Source organism: Rhamphochromis longiceps, linkage group LG10 (genome assembly GCF_057381845.1).
Source record: "Rhamphochromis longiceps isolate RC_006_pf linkage group LG10, R_longiceps_female_GT1.1, whole genome shotgun sequence".
NCBI classification, from domain to species: Eukaryota; Metazoa; Chordata; class Actinopteri; order Cichliformes; family Cichlidae; genus Rhamphochromis; species Rhamphochromis longiceps.
In genome coordinates, this window is record NC_140566.1 from 1,949,560 (window position 1) to 1,964,949 (window position 15,390).

Below are 15,390 nucleotides of genomic sequence, written 5' to 3' on the forward strand. Positions count from 1 at the left end.
GCTGTTGTGGCTGTGTATGGTCCTTCCACGTGTTACTGAGGCCCCTATTTGTTAAAAGAATAAACCGTTTAATTGCAGATATTCTTCAGAATTCAGTAAATGACACCCAACAAGTGTCAGTAGCAGAATAAGCTGTCCGGCATTGGCAGAGAACATTCGACGAGTTTTTCATGGCCACAGCCCACATACTCAACTCTGCTGCTCAACCCACATTTTCCTTACAAACGTGACACCATTGAAGGGGAAATAAACGGGCTTTCCAGCAGTAAGACCTTTATAGCCAAGAAGCATAGTTACAACAAAGAAAAGACTGAACAAACACAAATTGCCTCAATTTTTATTCTCAGTTTATGTTTGCAAAAATGAGACAAAGTCACTCATTTTTGTGATAAGAGGACGATGCAAAGGCGAAGCAAGCATTAGTTATCGCTGCAACTCTACAGACGGAGGAAGCGCGTGTTGCACAGGCTAGGACAGGTACCAGTGAGGTTAGACGAGATGGCACGCTTCTGATACTCAGTAATATCTGGTGAAACATGTGGGAGAGATCTTCTTCCACCTCTGGAGAGACTGTTTTTACTTCCTGCATTGAGCTAGGCAAAGACTAAAATGACTTTCCCAGCATTATTTTTCCAAATAACAGGTGAGATTGGACATGCTGTAATCATATGAGATTCTCAAAAGCTTTTTCTTGTAGCACCACATAATTTTAATGTGATTTTTATTAAACCATGGGACATAAGTTAAACATTAACGTTAAACATCAAATTAAACTGAGTACAGAAATAAATGTTGAAAGGATAGTCTATCATTAGAATCAACTTTTTATCTTTTTTCTGTCTTTGAAAAAATGGTCATAATAAGTCAGACTTTTAACATGATAAACATACATTAGATAAGACAATGTAGCAGTGCAACACAGGAGCTGTTGTTCCCTTTGTACGTACAGAACGGACGTATTCAAGTGAAAGCCATTCATGACTAAGGACGATACTATGCAGCATTTATAATTCTTTATATTTCTGACTCAATATAACAACAAATTTCAGGGTATTTAGACAACAAGATGTTTTTAATGTAAATCAAGCTTTTCCCATCACAGCAGATTATATAGGAGCACCAGGTCAGGAAAGACTGATAAAAGGTTTTGAGCTGTCTCGCTGCAGAGAAAGCAGAGATCTGCCAGGAAAGGCAGCTAGGACTGAATGCTGCTCTGCCTCTGTAGTACATAGGCTTTAAGTGACCACGAGCCACTGATGGTGTGACAGATTAATAAGCATGCATAAAGTGGAGCTGTCAGGGAGAGGCTGACACTGGCTTTTGGAACAGTCCAACTCATTTTTTAATAGTATTTTTTTATCCTGGTGACAACATCCCGAGACATGCAGACGCAGATTAGACTCTAAACCTTCCTCCTTGATGGATCACTTGGATAAGAATTATAGCCCAAGACTGTTGCTCAGTGCATCATGGGACGATGCTCAGTGCACTGAGTGTTTCAGTCTCACTCACAGTGTGTTTGGACATCACTGCTGATTGTCATCAACGCTTGTCGTGTGTGTTTTGTCCTGTTTTTCTCTGCTCTCGTTTTGTTTCTCATTTCCTGTCTCCCCTCACCCCCAGCCGGAGCCTGGTTGCTCCTCTCTGAGCCTGGTTCTTACCGAAGGTTTCTCCTGTTAAAAGTGACCAGCTGTTATATTTTAGTTTCACTAATCATTTTGTCCTGCTTAAAGAAAATCATAGAACATATTGTTTCTTTGTATGGTTAATCCTCTGCTTTCTTGAAGCACATATACACATATGTATATATGAATAACTGCATTAGTCGTATTAGCCTCCTTATATGGAAACATTCCTTTTTGATTTTTTTTCACCTTGTAGCTCATTTTGCCCAATAAAATGTTCATATTTTGTTAAACAATGATTACTGTTTTGTTTTGCTGCAAAACAAAGTCTCCAGGATTTTATTTTCTTTTAAAAAAACAAACTACATCATCAAACGTTGGGAGGATGAGTGAGCTGGAAGGAGGAAAGCTGAAAATCTAGACTAAAGAATTTTTGTAGATGTACAAAGTTGGGAATTATAGTCTGAAAGGAGACAATCACTGGAAACTTGATTATCATTTTCATTTTCTTTGTTTTGTGTCTTTGTCTGTGCAGTTCATTACAGGCACTAAAAAAGCATCCTCTGCACTCCAAGTGCGTTTTCACTGATGTAAATGACATTTTCAGATAAACGTTGTTTTAGAAAAAATACAATAAAATGTGCATATTACTGTAGTTTGAATTGTGTTTCTACTTTTATGTGTATCGTATATGTGGGACTGTTCTGGAGAATTCACCTGTTATGAAAAGCCACAACAAAAGTGTGATTTCTTCTCCTCATTGTCACGGTTCTGGGTCAGTTTCTTATATTTTGGTATATTTCTGTATTATGATTTATGTTTTGGTTCTGTAGTTGTGCTATTTTGATTATTATTCTAGATTTAGATCGGTGTCAGTCTGCGTCCTTGTAAATTGTTTCTTGTTTCCTGTTTTACTTTGAAGGTCCGTGTCTGGTGTCAGAGTGTTCAGTTTTACCTCGTCAGTCCAATCCCTCCCAGCTGTTTTCCATTCCCTGACTAGTCCCTGTGTATATAAGCCCCGTGTTTCCTTTGTTCTCTGTCGTATTGTTAATGTCTGCTCACCCTCGGTCTCGTTGTGTCTTCTGTTTGCCTGCCTGTTAGTTTATTTGTTTTCCCAGTTCAGTTAGTTTTTGTTCTTCTTATTTTCCTGTAATAAACTGAGTTTCTTAAGTTCACCTCGTTTGGGTCCAATCCTGCCTGCAACACTCAGTGTTATTAATAAAGCCTGAACATCATTATTTTTTTATTGGAGTGTTGATGAAATTGATTTAATTGCACAATATTTGCTACATCTTTTTGTTTTTTAATCTTTGCTCAAGAATGTTTTGTGTTATTCATTTTGCTTTTTCAGGGGAAAAGATCACAAGTCCCAAAAACTATTAAATGTATCAAATATGATACAAATGCCTTTAAAGGGTTCTGTCATCTGAGAGAGCTCTCGTACTTGCATCTGGTCTGTTTCAGGCTTTCAAAAATCTTTCTTGTGATGGGAGAATTTGATCAGTCAGGTGTTTAAAGTAGCATTAAACACAAAAAACTGTTTAAGCAGTGGTCGTGGGGGGAAAGAGCTTCAAGTCCACCATGGTATGGGAGGGGGGAGGGCCATTTGTTGTTGTTTAACCAGAGAGTCGTTTAAGCCGTGAAGCATTTGGTTTCTAGTTTGATTGCATCCTATCTAAGTGAAGTTGTGTGTTGAAAATGTTGGCAAGGATTAAAATCTGGAATTCTTGAGTGGGAGCATCGTGCTGGGAAATGTCTTCGAGGTTTATATCTGTTCCGCTCACAAAGCTGAGATCTCGTTATCTTCTTCCTCCTGCTGAGATACAAACACAAAGTTAAAAACTGTTTTGCCACCTCTGTGCGAGTGACATCTTTGCTGGGTGCTTCAGTCTGTTCCATCTTGGTGTAGCGTGTCGTATGTGTGACTAGCAATGAAGGAATGTGCCCACCTTCTTCCACAAGCATAGTCACATCTTCCAGAGGTTTTCCGTCCACACTTTGTCCATTGACTTCCATCACTACGTCACCCACAAGCAGTCCAGCACTCTGCCCAGGACCCCCAGAAGCAACCTACGAGGCCAAGTAAAAAAAAGTTTACAAGATTTGACACAAAACTGAAGCTTATGACTTTTCTGTGTGTGTGTTTATGCAAAAGAACACTAAAACCTGACTGATGAAAGTCCCAGGACTCTGTGGGTCACAGCCTAATTTAAAGCCAAATCCCAAAGGGCCTTTCTGGAGAGAGCAGAGTCTAAGATGACTTGAGGCATGCGTTTCCTTTGGTGGTGAGTTCTCCTCTACAGAAGTCAGCATACTACTCTCCTTTCCTTCATCAGGTGCATCATCCTCACAGAAAAGAAGCGGAGACAGACCCAGCTGCAGGAGAGAAAACAAAGGAAAGACGTAACAATATCCCAGTACCAGGTGTGGCCTCCAAATGGGTGCACCACCCTCGATGTACACTTGAATCAACTGGAAAAGCAGTGCACGTATGTGGTAAGTGATGGCCACCTGCGTATAAAACTCTAGCCCCTTGGGAGTGATGGTGGTGAGACGGACCTCTCGTCCGCTCAGCTTCACTCTGTCCACAACCTCCTCGTGCTTCAGTGACTCCACTGACTCGTCGTTGACCTCCAGCAGCAGCTCTCCATCCCTCACACCCGCCCTCTCTGCAGGACTGCCTCTGGTCGTTTCACGCAGGACGTGATCTGTTGGTTAATATGTACCCAGTTTATTTAACAGCAAAACAGTGAAAATGATTCAGTTTTCAGCATTTTTTCATCATCTCACATGTGCGTCCTGATGGCACTTTCTCCAGTCGTAGAAGAAAACCAAAGCTCTCAGACACAGAGGTCAGGTGGAGTGTTCGGGCTCTATAAGGTAGCTGATGAGGGGTAGCCATGGTGGGCAGGACGGGGAGCCGCCTTTGCGTGTACTTCTTTTCACTCTCGCTGTCGATCACTAAGATGGTGATGTGATCACCACATTTCTTCATCTACAATAAAATATATGGAGATATTATTGTTAGACCAAAGATAACCTGATGTATTATCTGCTGCATCACACAGTTACAAAAAGTCCACAAACCATTTTGCTGAGTGCGGAGTGTGTGAGATCAGACACCATCGCTCCGTCTATCCACACCAGCCGATCTCCCTGACGCACCGCTGCCTTTTCAGCTGCACCTCCTGCCACTGGGTTCACTACAAAGCAACCTTTCTCTCCTACGGAGCCGAAACAGGAGCAGCATCTGAATAACACTGCACAGACTTCAACCCGGACATCTGATCTCAAATCTTAGGCTTCTTGTGATTACAGGGAGACGTTTTACCTTCCAAAGGAGTAACGGTGATGCCCAGACCTGAGACAGGATCCCTGGTGATGTGACAAAGCCTGGGTGGTTTGCAGCTCTCATCCATGTGGGCCAGACGTTGCAGGTCCTGACCTCGGGACACAGCCCGTTCATAATCCTCTCCATCCAGCACTAATAAACACAACTGGCGTCCGCTTACCTTTATCTTCCTAGCCACCTGATTTATACATTTGGAAACGTGACAGATCCAGTTAGACAGCTTTGTGTTGCTTCTCTGGTTTCTATTTAACTATGAAGGAAGCTTGTCTTACCTCAGGGTGAGGAACATCATCAATATAGCAGTTGTTGACTTCTAGCAGTCTGTCTCCGTCTCGAAGGCCGCTACGCTCTGCGACCCCACCTGATACCACATGACTAATTATGTGTCCCTGACGGCCCCTCTCCACACGCAGATGGAAGCCGTAGAACTCGCCATCCTCGCGTTTAAGGATACACGAGCGCGGGATGGGCGTCCACACAGAGCCTGAACCAGAAGAGACACAAGAGAGCTGTCATAAAGCAAGCAGGCTTTGCCCAATGGCTACTACACAGGCAAGCGGGGTACCTGCATCATCTGTGATGACCATCGCTGGGTTGTCTATTCCCTCTTTAGGATTAAATGTAAATTTCCTTAAAAGAGAGACATGTACTTTAATTACAACTTCATAGTAGGTTTTAATGGAAATTATTAAAGTAATTCTCGCTCTGTGTGCAATACAGTGTGTGCAGTAATGCACTGTAATCACGGTGTTGCTTCTAGTTGCTTTCTACATGTAATGCAGTAAAGTTTATGCAAAGTGCACTTTACATATTTAATAAATGGTCTGATCTTGTATCGAGAGTTTTAAAGATTACACGGTTCCAAAAGTCAGCATGCTGAGCCATTCAAACGGTGGTAGAGTCACTGACAGTTACACATCTGTAAAGTTGGTAACACCGTGCATCTAGGGGTCACGTAACACACTGGTGTTGTGTTAGTTTTGATACACATTGCACATCACGACATACATGAACATAAAGAAAACAAAAATGTTGAACCATAATCTTCTTGCCGCGTTCACATTTAGTTCTTTTTTCTTTTTTTCCCGCCTGTCCCGTTTGGTTCTTTTGCATCAGAATTTTTGTCTAAAGGCAAAGAAAGATGCCCAACGGATTTACTTTACCAACTGGGCCGTCCCAGCCTCGCTGTATTGGTCTATTCGATTCACCTTTTACTGTTTATTTTATTTTATTTTCACTTGCTACACACGGGACAGACGTGACTGGGGGAAAGAAAAACAGCGGGGAAGAGGGACGGGGATAAAGGGCAAAAAACAAAAAACAAACAGACAAAAATGCATCTATCAATCACCAGCTGAGAAAGAAAAAAGAGAAAACAAGCAAAAAAAAGAGAGCAATATAATAAACAACATCATCGTGATGATCTATGTGAATGTAACAGTAAATACTAAATATTGAATATTATTGTGCAGCACATAAGATCAACAGAACACAGTGTGCTTTGAGGTAGGAGCCAAAAAGGGTGTAGTTTGTGTGTGCGAGCACCCGTGTGTACACCTGTGAGCATGGACGCGCTTGTTTTTAAAAGGTTCCTTCATCTGCTAGAGGGTGTGGGGGGGCCACACAAGAGCTGAGGAGAGTCCCAGATGAGGGGTCACTCAGCAGCCGCGGAGCAGAAGCCAGGGGGTGGCCAACTCCTCCTCCTAGCCCCCCCGCTCCAGCAGGCCGCAGAGAACGGGGGTGAGAGAAGACTCCAAACCTCCCTCCACCCGCTCATTGTAGTGTTGATGCATATGTGTTCTAAGGTGCATTTAAAACCCAGGAGGGCATGGAGCTACCTGCCAGAGAGCAGCAGGTAAGCGCATAGTCCCTCCTGCTAGCCCTCAATGTCTACGTGTATTTAAAATTGAGAGGTGGGCAACGACGCCAGGGGTGAGGTGTACACCCTGATGGTAATTTGGACTCCGTGTATCGTGCCCACCCCCAAGATCCTATATGTATGTGTAATGAGAGTGTGAGTAATGTGAATGTCTAAGTTGTGGGATAAATTTGAGGCAGAGGCAGCCAGAAGGGGACGGGGGGGGGGGGGGGGGGGGGGGGGGGTAGCCTCCTCTGCACCCTGGTGACATACCCCTACTCCAAGGTCCTGCATGTGTGGGTGGTTGTGGTGGAGCGGGAAGAGGGAGGCAGCTGGAGATGGGGAGGGAAGGAAGGAAGGAAGGGAGGGGCAAGTCCCCCCCGAGCCCAGTAGGCACCCCCATACTCTGCAACCCACCAGGGCAGTGGTGGTTGTTTGTGGCAGCAGCGCCGCCCGGCCCCACAGAGCCCGGGACAGCCCACCTGACCCCACCACAGAGAAAACTGCACCCACCCCGTCATCCACTCATCTTCCAGACTACACAAGACAATAGACGCCCAGGCTGAGATCTTCCTCCACCTCTCCTGTATCTCCCCCTCCTGCAGAGTCAGTTCCTGAAGAGAGGAAAGCTCCTGCAAGATGTAACAACCTCCCCCACAGTTGAAGAGCCCCCCAGGTGGCTCGATGCACCGGCGGCACCCCGCGCCAGGGCTGAGCCCCCCATGCACCCACCCGCCCACAACCCTGGCGACACACCAACCAGGACCAAAGCCCCCAAGGCCCAGCAAGGACCCCAGCCCAGAGACTGAGCGCCCCCAGAACCTCACACCCACCCAAGGGCAGCCAGGCTACCAGGTCAGTAACCCACGTCCGTCAGCACAGACCCTCCCCTAGCCCCGCTGCACGCAGCCACCAGGAAACCGTCACCTAAGAGTCAACAGAGCCCTTAATAGGCCATGATCGATACCCCGGGTTGAGCCCGGGGTATCGATCCCCACTGCTCCTGGGGAACCCCCCGACGCCCTAAGCCTGTCCCTACCCCCACACCAATCACAACAGCAAAGGTGGGACCAAACTATGACCCCCCACCCCCACTAGGTGATGAAGGAGCCCAGAGCAATTGATCTGATGTGGTGGCAGAGGCTGTATCAAGACTAATGTAATCTAATAGATAATTTCTATATTGGTTAGAATTAAGATTATTTTTATTTTTCCAGTTCATGAGGACTGTTTTCTTGGCTATGCATAGGGCAGTGAAGATCATATGGGCGATATTCTTTTCTGTAGTGACATTATCTAAGCTGCCCAACAAACACACTAAGGGGGAAGTTGGGATGTTACATTTCAGACACTTCGATAAGTCTTCACATATCTCGCGCCAAAACTTCTGCACTGGTGGACAGAACCAAAGAGCGTGGATGTAATTGTCTGGTGTATTGCCTTGACAGTGTGAGCAGTTGTTGGAAGCCGTAAAGCCCATCTTGAACACCCGATGACCTGTATAGTTCACTCATTTAGTTCGCTTTTATTCCTCATACTGAATTGTTAAATTTATCTTGTGTTTTATTTTCCCTCTTTTACTGGTGCTGGGAGGTCGGTATGTCTGCTGGCATCAAGTGAGCCTGGGATGGGCCCTAGAATATTACAGGAAGTGCTGATTGGTGCATGCCACATTTTGCTAAATGACTAGTCAAAAATACAAAAGTAATCGTCTCTGATTCTTGAGTTATATACTTTGTTATTTTGTATTTGTTTACTGTTAAGTTAAAGAAGCGATTAAAAGGTTGCTTGTGTTTTTTGCTATTAGATCATTTGATGTTTTATGTTTCCCCTTGTGTGTCTTGAGGCTGTCGGGTCAATTTTGGTTATTGTTGGTTTGTTCAGATTGAGTTTGCATCTGTTTGTTTTATATTTACCTAAAACTAAACTAAAAATTACATTTGGAACTTGGAAAATGGAATAAAATAATAATCATAAAAAAAAATAAAGTAACCTTTACTTTAGTTTTTATTGTAATACCTGCGCTGATGACATATTTCCTCATTAGAATAATAAAAACTGAAATGAATGAAAACTAAACTAAAATTAAACATTTTCAAAAACTTTAAAAACTAATCTGAAAGAAGAAAATCCATCCTGGACACTAAGTTCGAAATGAATTCAAAAATAAAATAATAATTAGAAAATACAAAAGTAAATACAAACTGTAGTTTGATGTGTCACTTATGTTGCCATTATAACGTCAGCTTAGTTGTTTTTAAAGCTGCACAATTATAACTTGATTTTTTAAAAAGAGTCTTGGTTTGTTTTGGGGGATCTGAAACGGTGCCGTGTCGATCTCTCACACAGTCAAACACATCCTGTCAAACTGTGTAGTTACTCAGAAATAGTGCTGAGAGGATGTGTGTGGTCATGTTCATGCTGACCATCATATTTTATTAGCTGTTACAGTGAAATTGGAATGGCCACTGAAACAAGTCAAACGCATTAATGCATGAAATGAAATGAAATGCAGACTTACTCTCTCAAACCACTGTCAGCCACCAAACCTGCAGAAATTGCAGTAAATATCAAAGTAACTGTATGTATGACATTTAAACAGTACATTTATTTCACACACACACACACACACACACACACACACACACACACACACACACACACACACACACACACACACACACACACAATATGTAAGATTACCCATTCTTGAATTTTTATTGAGCTTATTCTTTATCAGTTGCTGTTGGCACCTTAAAGCATACTAATATTAAAAACACAAGATAGCATTATTAATTTGAACATGCGGCTCTGTGAAAGTCTGCAATGTTCTGTGAGGCATCAGCTCAGCAATCAGAGCTGGATGTGACTGGTGACTCTCAGTAGAGGGTTCATCAAACAGGGACTGACTTTGATTATCTTTAGTCTTTGTCCTCTAAAAGCTGAAGGAATTCAAAAACCTGAAAGCTGAAAACGTCCAAAAGTGCGTGACATCACGCTGCATGAATGAGTGTTGTTTTATAGATGTAATCTGAAAGCAAAACTGATATTCAGTAAGATTTCATAAGAGACTCATTTGTTGTCTCTCTTTCTTCTTCTGCTTTCTCCTTATCAAGGGTGTGGTGGAGGGATGGCACAACACAGAAGAGCCTCCTCGTCAGGCCAGGACTCTGCAGTCTATTTACACCTACACTGGACACTCTTTCAATGATGAGGATGTTCACATCCTGGACAGGGAGGAACGCTGGTTTGAGGGCGGAGTCAAGGGAAAGACCATCTCTGAATCGAGGAGGGGCCTAAGGATACATCTTTTGCCATCTTACATGCTGTGATTGCAGCCATTCCCCAACTCTCTGTGAATGGGACTCATGGACATTGATCAACAGCCACTGATCAATGTTCATGAGAATTTGCATATTAATGATCAAGGAACTGACCTCACAGCCCATTGTTCCTGGTGCTGGTTACATTGTGCAGATGTCCTGTTTATAAGGTTAGAAACCTGCAGTCAGCTGGGACTGAAGACGTCACCTGGATGAGTGACGACATGTTTCTCTCACTGAAAACATCCAGATGATCAGAATCAACTTGTACAGCAGTACCCACTAAGGTACCGCCCCCTTGGACAGCATTCTTCTGAACTCCACTTTACAGAAACGTTAAACTTGTAACAATTTTTTTACTGCAATTTACCAGAAAATGGATTTATCTGGCATTCAAGCTTTATCTCTGCACCTCACCACACACAGCAAGAACAGACCACTGTGTGCCACCTTGTCACTGAAATACAAGACCGATACAGAATGAAGCAAATGAATGAGAATGAAAGGCTGTCTTAAATACTTTTACATCCATTTTCTCTTATCCAGTTTAGACAGCCAGGAGCACGGCCCAGCGGATGTTGGGCAAGAGGCAGGCTTCATTGTCACCAGGTTTGTCAGTCTGTTCCAGGGCGAATTTAACTAAACAATAAATAAATGAATAAATAAAAATGGCTATTTTATCTAAATTCTTATTGGTTTCAACCACTTTAAATTTGAAAAGAAACAGTGTAAACTTTAGCAGTGCCTTTCCTACGTAAGAAGAAACACTCTGTGGACTAAAGTGTTTGTGCTGATGTTGGAGCTCCGCTGTATCGAGCCAGCTGAGCGGTGGAGACTTTTATGGGTTTTATGAGCCTCAACATTCGGCGACCCCAGTGAACTCTCTAAAACGACCCACCAGTGTTTGTAAAGAGCGTAGATGCTTGACTTTACACACCTGTGGCATTAGGACCCTTTTCCATATAGTGCATGTATAACCTTAAGGCCCGAGGCAGTTATTGATGTTCTATAGTTATCGGACTTTTCTCATATTACAATAGTCCTGACAGAAAACTGGCAGGAAAGAACGTTTTATTTTTAAGAGTAACTGCTGTTGTTAAGGAGCAAGAACACACTCAGCTAACGTGCTCCACAATAATAACTTGAAAAGTCAGAGACACAAAGTGTCGCCCTCCTCTAATCTACAACACTCCTTATCTGTGGTCGAATATGCCAGCTACGTGGAGTCCTTGTTTCTCTGTCACAGTGTGAAGTGAATACAAACATTAAAAAGAAATGGCATGCTTAAGCCATTTACTCCCAGAGAAATCCAGATTTCAGAGCAAATCTACGCAGCTCTCATGAACATATGGGCACAACAGCGTATGCTACAGGTACTTGAGTGCAGCTAATGGGTCACTGAAACCTTTTTTTTTAATGATCTAGGACACGTTGATCCTGCAGACACTCAAAGACAAAGTCCTGGAGCTCAGCTCAGTCCGGGGAAAACTAGAACGAGCTATTCGAAGTATGAATGATAAACTGGGATTAATCTTTCCTACTTTTTTACTAGAAGTATCCAGTTTTGAAACATTTTAAATCTATAATTCATTAACTTTAACTATTTAATCAATTCAACACTGTTCAACTGCAACTTTCTGTTAAAATAAATCCCAAATGCTTTACAGTAGAAAACAAAAAAATGTGATACACGTTTTGATATAAGGAAACAGAAAAATAAAGCGCACATAAGGTTAAACTGTCCAGAACAAAAGGACAGCATAGATTCGACTGATTAAAAAGCAAAGACAACGCTCGAAGTTTGAATGTTTTACCTCTGCTTGATTTCATGGTGTGTTTCTTTCCCATCATGTGCCACAGTTTGGCCACAGTGGGAGTACTCTCTGTCCAAATATTTATTTTGATTCCATGGAGAGACTCCTCCCACGCTCCTCCCCTTGAGATACACTGCAGTAAATGTTTAATCTGTGTGTGATAATTTCAGTGTACACCCTCTTCCTGTGGGTAATGTCTGTGCTGCAAAGTTCAGTGGACTGAAAGTACAAAGACTTCCTGTTCTGTCTCAACAAATGACTTTTAGTTAAAACGGGTTTTAATTTAAACTAATGTGTGCCCGCTTACAAGAGCGATAGGCTGTCAAAGCCTGAGCTACAGAAACTGCAATAAAATTTCAAGAATGGGTTTAAAGTTGAACTGACTGGAAATAAAGACAAAAGGAAGATGGAAGAGATGTAAGCAATCAGAAGTCAGTCATCTGGACACTGAACAATGCTGGGCATCCTCTGCACACGGCCATAAACAATCAGAAGAGTCTGTTCAGTGACAGGTTGCTTCTCCCAAAGACAAGAACTAACAGACTTAAAAACTCCTTTGTCCCACACGCCATCAGACTGTTTAACTCCTCTCTGGAGGGGAGAGGGAGGGGAAACAGGAGGACAAAGGAGGGGGGAACAACTAAGCTGTAGTGCCTCTTCACCTCACTGTACAATACCTTGTGCAATACTTTTTGTAAATAGTCAACAGTGCAATAGACTCAATACTTGAAATGTGCAATTCACTTGTATTTTTATTTTTTATTCCTATTTATTCTATTTATCCCCTTTGTATATTTTATTTATATTTGTCTCTGTATTTATATATGTGTGTGTGTGTGTGTGTGTGTGTGTGTGTATATAACAATTCTGTAACTGTAACTTCGGTCGTTGCTGTGCTTTTTTTTTGGAAGTCGAATTTCCCAGAGGAACCCACCCGAGGGATTAATAAAGTTCTATCTTATCTTATCTATTCAGCTGAAAACTTTAATGATCACATATGACCTGGCAGTAAAAATGTTAGATGGGCAACCCGAGCCTGAAATGTCTGCTCAATAACTGATACTAGCATCCCTGATCATTGATCAATGGAAGTGAAAAGTTTCTATTTCAAGAGCCACAGTCTAAAAACAAGTTCATATATCTTACTGGGATGTTACCCTTTAGTTCAATTTGTCTTAAGTGCGATAAGATTATTTTGACTAGAAACAAGACAAATATACGTGCTAAGATTTTGAGTTTTTGCAGTGCATAACAGCAGGGTGTAAGATGCTAGCAGCAGGGCATACATGGAACGCCAGTGTACAGAAACATCTGTGCCAAGTGTGTCCTGGAAGCCCTGAGGTCAAAATGGGAGATGCCCCCACGAGTGGTGGAGAATGACTGAGCTAAGATCCTGTGGGATCCAGATACAGACGGACAAAGTGATGACTAACCAACCGGATATACAATGGCTTGCAAAAGTATTCGGCCCCTTGAACTTTCCCACATTTTGTCACATTACAGCCACAAACATGAATCAATGTTATTGGAATTCCACATGAAAGACCAACACAAAGTGGTGCACACGTGAGAAGTGGAACGAACATCATTCATGATTCCAAACATTTGTTACAAATAAATAACTGCAAAGTGGGGTGTGTGTAATTATTCAGCCCCTGAGTCAATACTTTGTAGAACCAGCTGCAGTTCCAGCTGCCAGTCTTTTAGGGTCTGTCTCTACCAGCTTTGCACATCTACAGACTGAAATCTTTGCCCATTCTTCTTTGAAACAGCTCCAGCTCAGTCAGATTAGATGGGCAGCGTTTGTGAACAGCAGTTTTCAGATCTTGCCACAGATTCTGGATTGGATTTAGATCTGGACTTTGACTGGGCCGTTCTAACACATGGATATGTTTTGTTTTAAACCATCCCATTGTTGCCCTGGCTTTATGTTTAGGGTTGTTGTCCTGCTGGAAGCTGAACCTCCGCCCCAGTCTCAAGTCTTTTGCAGACTCCAACAGGTTTTCTTCCAAGACTGTCCTGTATTTGGCTCCATCCATCTTCCCATTAACTCTGACCAGCTTCCCTGTCCCTGCTGAAGAGAAGCCCCCCCAGAGCATGATGCTGCCACCACCATATCTGACAGTGGGGATGGTGTGTTCAGAGTGATGTGCAGTGTTAGTTTTCCTCCACACATAGCGTTTTGCATTTTGGTCTCATCTGACCAGAGCAGCTTCTTCCACATGTTTGCTGTGTCCCCCACATGGCTTGTGGCAAACTGCAAACGGGACTTCTTCTGGTTTTCTGTTAACAATGGCTTTCTTCTTGCCACTCTTCCATAAAGGACAACTTTGTGCAGTGCACGACTAATAGTTGTCCTGTGGACAGATTCCCCCACCTGAGCTGTAGATCTCTGCAGCTCGTCCAGAGTCACCATGGGCCTCTTGGCTGCATTTATGATCAGCTCCTTGTTCGGCCTGTGAGTTTAGGTGGACGGCCTTGTCTTGGTAGGTTTACAGTTGTGCCATACTCCTTCCATTTCTGAATGATGGCTTGAACAGTGCTCCGTGGGATGTTCAAGGCTTGGGAAATCTTTGTGTAGCCTAAGCCTGCTTTACATTTCTCAGTAACTTTATGCCTGACCTGTCTGCTGTGTTCTTTGGACTTCATGGTGTTGTTGCTCCCAATATTCTCTCAGACAACCTCTGAGGCCGTCACAGAGCAGCTGTATCTGTACTGACATTAGATTACACACAGGTGCACTCTATTTAGTCATTAGCACTCATCAGGCAACGTCTATGTGCAACTGACTGCACTCAGACCAAAGGGGGCTGAATAATTACGCACACCCCACTTTGCAGTTATTTATTTGTAACAAATGTTTGGAATCATGTCTGATTTTCGTTCCACTTCTCACGTGTGCACCACTTTGTGTTGGTCTTTCACCTGGAATTCCAATAACATTGATTCATGTTTGTGGCTGTAATGTGACAAAATGTGGGAAAGTTCAAGGGGGCCAAATACTTTTGCAAGCCATTGTAGTGGTGGTAGACAAACAGAAGGAGAGGGCCGTAGTGATAGATGTGGCGATACTGAATGACAGCAACATCAGGAAGAAGGAACACGAGAGAGATGTTAGGTTACTTTTTATACGTTGTTCAGAGACATGCACTCTATGTGGAACATTTAAAGAGTCAAAGTTTCTTCTTTGTAAAAGAAATACAGCTGGTAGGGGAGTGAAAAGCCTTTTTCCACAACAAAAAGCAAAGTCAAAGTAGCCACAGGGTGTGTGATCTGGGAGAGACTCTCACAAGGATGATAAGTTTTTTCATTTTTAGCAGAGAGAATGTTGCAATTCAGGATAAATAAGACACACCAGGACAGAGCAAAACTACCAGTAACAACTTTAAACATGGAAAATATTATAATGCTGCAAGCC

At 42.8% G+C, this 15,390-nt stretch overlaps 1 protein-coding gene across 6 annotated transcripts; it reads right to left on the bottom strand.

The window, feature by feature from the left end:
• Positions 1-335: 335 nt before the first annotated feature.
• Positions 336-12,016, bottom strand: nherf4b (NHERF family PDZ scaffold protein 4b). Of its 6 annotated transcripts, XM_085419834.1 has the most exons (11): positions 11,973-12,016; positions 9,357-9,384; positions 5,543-5,607; positions 5,250-5,461; positions 4,957-5,155; positions 4,713-4,849; positions 4,416-4,620; positions 4,137-4,333; positions 3,792-4,001; positions 3,575-3,695; positions 336-3,441 (listed from the first exon to the last, which is right to left on the bottom strand). In XM_085419834.1, exons 1-11 carry the CDS (start codon positions 12,007-12,009, stop codon positions 3,425-3,427), a joined length of 1,428 nt encoding a protein of 475 aa, XP_085275960.1. In that variant the 5' UTR covers positions 12,010-12,016; the 3' UTR covers positions 336-3,424. The 6 variants fall into 6 exon arrangements, with proteins under 6 accessions (XP_085275960.1, XP_085275957.1, XP_085275958.1 ...); XM_085419831.1 differs by having other exon boundaries at positions 3,792-4,333; XM_085419832.1 differs by lacking the exon at positions 11,973-12,016 and adding an exon at positions 10,273-11,857 and having other exon boundaries at positions 3,792-4,333.
• Between the last annotated feature and the right edge of the window lie 3,374 nt (positions 12,017-15,390).

What these genes read in the sequence shown, in the direction of transcription:
- nherf4b (XM_085419828.1), bottom strand. Translation starts at nt 9,442, where the DNA reads ATGTACTGTTTAAATGTCATACATACAGTTACTTTGATATTTACTGCA. An exon ending in ACTCCGCACTCAGCAAAATG is followed by an intron (nt 4,621 to 4,712) that starts GTTTGTGGACTT and finishes ATTTTATTGTAG; the next exon opens with ATGAAGAAATGTGGTGATCA. An exon ending in AGTGCCATCAGGACGCACAT is followed by an intron (nt 4,334 to 4,415) that starts GTGAGATGATGA and finishes ATTAACCAACAG; the next exon opens with ATCACGTCCTGCGTGAAACG.